This window comes from Aptenodytes forsteri, unplaced genomic scaffold, assembly GCF_000699145.1.
Source record: "Aptenodytes forsteri isolate BGI_AS27 unplaced genomic scaffold, ASM69914v1 Scaffold72, whole genome shotgun sequence".
NCBI lineage: Eukaryota > Metazoa > Chordata > Aves > Sphenisciformes > Spheniscidae > Aptenodytes > Aptenodytes forsteri.
Genome location: NW_008796193.1, coordinates 7581347 through 7588002, shown reverse-complemented (window position 1 = coordinate 7588002; position 6656 = coordinate 7581347). Strand labels below are relative to the sequence as shown.

The 6656-nt window shown below is 40.2% G+C and overlaps 1 protein-coding gene across 1 annotated transcript in view; it reads right to left on the bottom strand.

Moving 5' to 3' along the window:
* ATP11B (ATPase phospholipid transporting 11B (putative)) overlaps nt 1–6345 on the bottom strand; it is a 71163-nt gene extending 64818 nt beyond the window's left edge. Inside the window, exon 1 of the mRNA XM_009288054.2 lies at nt 6259–6345. Coding sequence (XP_009286329.2) covers nt 6259–6345 — 87 coding nt within the window. The remainder of the gene's footprint in view (nt 1–6258) is intronic.
* Between the last annotated feature and the right edge of the window lie 311 nt (nt 6346–6656).

The following is a 6656-nucleotide window of genomic DNA, read 5'->3' as shown; positions in this document are numbered from 1 at the left end:
TCCCACTGGAGGGGGGAGTGAGCGAGCGGCTGCGTGGTGCTCAGTTGCTGGCTGAGGTTAAACCACAACAAATGGGAAGAGAATGTAGTTCATAGCTAGAACTGTCTAGCTCTTCCTTTTAACATGCTTTGATAAAGCCTGCTCTATAAAACTTAATATTACAGTTTTGAGTCTACGCCATTCATCGAATATCACTTTAAGTTTTAATTCCATTTCAAACATGATTTATGATCTAAATAGTTTAATGTCCTGCTTTCAGACATGTCTACAACCTAGTTTAACCTTAAAGTTTGCTAAATCTTAAGCTTCCTATTTTGTTGCAATTCTTTTTCCAAACAGGTATGTAAATATCTAAAAAAATCCCCCCCGCCATTCATAAAACTAGCACAAAAATGTGCAAAGGGGGTAGTAAAAGAGTAACAAAATGTAACAACATACACCAAAGTATACTTCTTGGTATAAACCATATAAAACTTCTTTCCCTGGTAAAATATTTCAGGATGAAAACAGCTTGCCTTTTGTCTACATCATTCTCTCTCCTTCCCATTCACAGGAAAGTTCTCCTTTTTCTGCTTATTTTTACTCAAAGTAAACAAGAAAAAAAGTCCTCTGAAGTCACAGCATGTGGGAGGCCAAGGAATTGCAGGGTTTTGGTTTTTAAATCATGGTGTAGCTGTTGGTCCTACTTTCTATCTTTTCTACCATGGTCTGTACTATTGCTAAGTGTTTTTTTCCAACAGCAGTTGAAAAGAGGTTTGTATAAAAAAAAAAGTCTAGCTGCAAATATGTCACCGGTGTTTAGCTGGAAGATACGACCTTGCGTTTACAGAGGCACTTTGTCATATCTATTTTGCTGCAGTTCTTATCTGCTGCCTTACAAACAGATTTTGTGCTAGAAATTAAAGGATTTTTTTTTTTAGAGGTATATTGTAGATACCTTTTTCCCGGTGAAATAGTTACAAAACCAGTCGTAACTACTGAGGACACCACAACACAATAAAGAAAAACAGATGGCAGATCACTAGTGAAAGGGACAAGTCATGATGCTTTTAATGAAATTTAAACACATTATTATATTTTTCCCTTATAACTCCTATCTCTCCACCCCAGAAGAAAGCAAAAAAAAGTTTTAATTAATTCAGCCAACCCATCCAAAAACTAGAAAAACAAATACCAGTGATATCCAAAACACATGTTGAATGTAATTAAATTCAGCACATATTTACTTGCCTTAGATTATGAATTTTACCTTCTGATGAGAGTTCAGAGGCAATCTCCTAGCCCTAAACAAAGAGGCATCCACCCTGACCATCCCGCCATCCCACCAGGTACCACCTACTACTGACCAGAACAGAAAAAGCTTTTGCTCTTTGTCAACAAAATAATACTTTTCTCCCTCAGTCACATAAAATATAAATAGACAGTAGCTATTAAGGGAGCAGGACCCTGTTAGTGCAGGAATATCATACAGTCAATGAAATGGTCATATTATTGTGTGACAAGTGGAAGTTTGGCACACTAAAAATTTGCTGCTTAAAAGGCTCATGGCTAGGGGAAAAAAATAAAAGATGGGACAAGATACAGGTCAAACATTCAAGTCTCACAGAAAGGCAGCACATCAGACAACCCTGATTTTCCCATTTTTAAAATGGTCTTTGAAAGAAACAGTGTCAAGACCGGTTTGATTAGGTTTTGGTAGGCAATTTTTAAATTTAGAGTTTCATTTTTATGAGATAAGATTTAAAAACTACACACAGAACACAACGGATGTCTCCGTTTGGAACGGACAGCTGGCTGAAGACAGGGCCAGGTTCTGCACACTTTGGAACACACTGTGCTGCAAATGTATTAGCCTTCAGCAGTCACAGAATATAAAAAGAAAATAAGGTTAAAAGACCCAAACACAACGGGAGGACTAGTCCAGCAGATCACAGAATATCTCTAGCAAAAAACCAGCACTTTTTCTCCTATGTGAAGTTACATGAGGGGGATCATTAACCCTCAGCTCTCAAACTACTCTAACCAAAGCACTGCAACCTTTGGGCTGTTCTAACATGCACCTCATCCTTCAGTGACAATACAGAAGGTATTAGCTGGGCAGTCTGAACTAGAGGAACTCTTTTGAGCAAATAGGCGTTTATTTTTCTAGTATACAGTAACAAACACCCACTTAATCTTAGCCAAAAAGGGGAACAGGCTTCAATGACAAGTAAGAAAAGAGGGGAAAAATTGTGCTCCAGAAAAGCAACGTGATTTCAGAAGCTAGGATTCTCACTCACTGGATTTGTTCAAAGTACTTTCAGTATTCAAAGAATACAGGGAATTCTTTGGGGAAAAAAAAAGAAGTAACTGCATTGGTTCAATTCTATAAAATGATTAAGTGAAAATAATACACACGTCAGTACAAACAATGAGATCAAATGCTGTTCACCTTGTTCAGAATGCCAATAACCGCAAGTTATCACAGAATACCATCTGCCCCTCTCAGAACATCTTAACAGATAACAACACCTGGAAGGAAAAGGAAGAACATCCCAAACATACAGCCCTCTAGTGCTAATCTATTCGAGGACACTTCCCTTATTAGTAGAAGGAACTTTCATTAGAACGCATCCAAAAGATGAGCAAGAACACTCCTACAGATATTGTCCTTGGGAGGACACTGTGGGGTGTGACAAGGACAACCAACACAAAACAGAAACATTCCCGGTGATCACCTCTCAATGCAGGCTATGTAGAACTTTTGGACTAGATGAACTCCTGATGTCCCTCCCAATCTGAACCTTCCTATAACCACAAAATAAAATAGTCTGGTAAGTAGGTTTTCCAGTTAAAAGACATCGATCCAAAGGAATTAATCCATACATTTTGTCTTTGACTTCCAGTTAAATAGCAAAGCTACATTTGCCTGAATACCTTGTTCTGCATAGCGTTAAAGTTGTTGTCAGTGCACAACAGCGTACAGGTTCTCAAATTGTAGGAAGAAGATACTCTGCCAAACACAGCATAATTCTGCTTCTCTTGAACTGTCATGTATAAAAGAGGGACCAGGCAGGTAGCTCCTTAGATTTTCTCCATGCAGTATCTTTTGTACATCATTGCACTGTTAGATAACAGATCAAAAGGCTCAAACTCCACCTAATAGCAACTTAGGGAAATCCAGAGACCGTTCTTCGCTCGACAGGACTAATAGTTCAAAATTACGCAGCTAAGATCATACATACAAGGGTATTCTATCACAATTTTTGGAGACCTCCATGCCAGACAACTGAAGTTGTCGTTACTTTCTGTTAATACCACTGCAACAGCTCCTACACTCCATGTACACCATCAGGACATTAGCACAGTCCAAACACTATCATAAATCTATCAAACTAGAAGTGGTACAGAAAGTCACTGAGCATTACAAAATGCCACTTTGTACTCTTGTTTTGTATTGGTACTGCACAAACTTGACGAGGAGAGCCACAATAGCACTCTGCTGTACACGAATCAGCTATATAGTCTAACCCATCATACTTGGAAATGCAAATAAAATGTAGTGTATTATTCCTGAATATGCTTCCTATCAACTGTTGTTTACCTGGTTGCTTTTTTCAAGCAGAGTTGGCTGTGCCTGTGGTGTTCTGCAACCCTCAGCAAATCCACATGCCTACTACTGGCTTTCTGAGATCTCAAGGTAAGAGAGATGGAAGTCAGGCATCTTTCCTGCTCAAGGCTTGTCTTTGAAATACATCAGGACGTTTTACTCAAAGCAATGAACTGCACTCCATTTGTCTCTACAGTTTTTTACTACTAAAACTTAAGTACTTCCAGCTATTAACTAGATAATATATTATAATATTAACTAGAAAGTTGCACGCTATTAATGACTTACTAGACAGTTTATATAGTAGAGGACAGCACTAGATGAACAAAAACTGATAAACTGTCTGTGTAGAGTGGTGTTAATTGTTTCTGAGCAAACAAAGCAGACTCAAGGCCAAGATACCAAATCAAACTGACAATTTGTAAGAGTCCCACATAGGCACTGAAGACTGAGCCACAGTATTACTATCACCAATTTGTGTTATACAACAAATCACTGAAAAGACAAGTAACACCTCAGAAAATTGTTTTGGACTTGTACAATCATAATAAAGATGAAGAAAGTCTTATATTCTCAGCATGTCTCCTGTTCTCAGAGGACTAGTCATCCCTTTCTGTAGCTATCCAGGCATGCATAGATCTTCACAGACTAAAGCACGGCAAAGTCACCACTTAAAGAACTTAGCTGAAATAACTGGAATTCCATACCAGGTCCTATCAGTTACTTCTAAGACCACCTGCTTCATTTTCCCTGCCCCCTTTTACAACTCTTGAGAACTCAAGTTCTCAAGACCATATACACTCAGGACAATCTCATTAATTAGTATATGAAATACTGTCCTCTTAAACAAACAAGAAGTTGCAAAACATTTGTTGGTTTCGTACAGAGAGTACTTAACTACCTAAAAGCACCTTCAGCAAAGTACCAGTCCCTCCCCCTTTCCCCAATCCCTTACTACTTTCCAACATTTCTGCACACCAACTTTTTTCTTTTGTACTACAACATCCCACTTAAATCACTCCCACATATTTGCCTGGTTCCAACCCCCCTGTATGGAAGAGAACACTTTTTTCAAAACCTGTTGCCACATCAAGCACAGGTACAAATACACACTCTTAAGGCACCCAAACCCACACGTTCTTCTCTTTTCCCATCAGAAATATCAGACACAGATTTTGCTACCCTTTGATTCAACTACTTCTGCCACCCCACTCTTCCCACTCGCTCTGATTATTTTCTCAGTATCTTTCCCCAAGTTCTCGGCTGTTTGGCATTCTTTCAGAATCTAAACATCACGGACGTATGAAGAAGCAAGTGTATGGTGGGATCTATGTTAAACCAACGATTACACACAGGGATGAGTTGTCTGAGTGTCCCTCGGAAGAAACATGAGTGTGATACCTATCTTAGGCCATTTTTCATCTTTATGAGCTGTGAAACAACGAAGCCATTAACGTCAAACAGCGAGGTTTATAGAAAACACAAAACATTTTTCTCCTTAGTACCATATTTGAACGTCTGTTCAAGCATCTTGACTTTTTATTATCCCGTCCTTCTACTACACTAATCCTTCCCTGTCAAAACTAGTGCAAGTTTTAAACAGTTATTTTCCCATCAAACAGTTTCCTTTTGAAGAACAAAAACCGCTTAGTGCTAGGTTTATTGCTCATCTTGTTACACTAAGCTTTTACTTTCTATTAAGGGCAAACATATTTCAGGAAAGCTGGTCAGTGTACTCACAGGGAGAAAAGCAACCATGTTTGATACATGAATTCCCGGCACTGATGCAGTCCTAATCTACACTCTACAGAAGACAACATAACGCTGCTTTAAAAACCACACACACAAACCTCAAGCCACCTTCAAGGGGAAAAAATAATAGCTGTTACACCAAACAGGCTTTATTCTTAAAAACACATGTATGACTGTAACAGAACGGAAGAGTGCAGTCAGAGCTCAGACAGAGCAATTAACTTCCAGGTCAGTGACTCTTGGTGTCACACCAAACTAGTGAGCACTGTCAAGCTGGCACCGAGACCATCACCGCAAGCTGTGTGCTTCAGACACAGATCTGGGAAAATCTATGGGCCATGGGAAAGGAGGTAGGGGAAGAAAAGGAAAAAAAAAAAGAAATTACCTTTTTTTGTAAAAAGTGATGTAACAACAAATTAAACAAATCATTAGTGAGACAGAAGCTTTAACCATTAAAATATAAAACCCTAACTAATGTAAGTTCTCGTACTAACCAGGGCAACATCTGTGATGCAAGGTAACTCCAATGAATGGAAAAAGTAAGTTTGTAAATACATCATTTAGAAGGAATTTCTCCCTTTGAGAAAACGCAAAAGAAATAATGCTGGAGGGAGCAGGAAGCTGGCCAACACTTGAACCAAAACAGCCAAACTCAACGTACTTCCCTGCTACAGCACCACAGACGTTACAGTCACGGCCGCCTTATTTCCCTTGCACGCTATGATACAAGCACACCAAGTAGCGCCTATTTAGAGGGAGACACCCTCTATCTGCAGCCTTTTTCAAGTGTTTTCCCCCGCGAAAAGCATTTCACGGATGTTTTTCTTCCATTTCTCGTCACTTTCAAAGCCTTAACGCACGCAGCGGCAACGGCTGCAAAGCTCTCAGGTACAGGGAAATAAATGAGACAGACGCACGTCAGGTGAAAAAGCCTTGAAAGATTTCGCAACGTGAAGGAGGAAGAGAGGCCAGCAAAGTCGGTCCACGGAAAAAGGCACCGTCATTCCTCCGAGAGAAGAACTTCGGGGAGCCCTTCCCAAAGGGGGCCACAGGTAAAGGAACGCGCTTTCCTCTGTGTCAACGTGGTTTCAAGAAAAAAAAAAACAACCAAACAAAAAACCCCAGAAAACAGAGACACCCCAAACCCTCCGATACGTCTTAAAACCAAAATTTTTAAAAAACGACAATAACGATCCAAGTGAAGCCTGCAGGTCTCCCCAGCCCCTACGCCTCCCCGCTCCCGGCGGCGGGCAGGACTCTCCTCCCTCACACGCTCCGGCCCTGCTCCCCCCTCAGCCCGCCCGCCCGCCCCGCC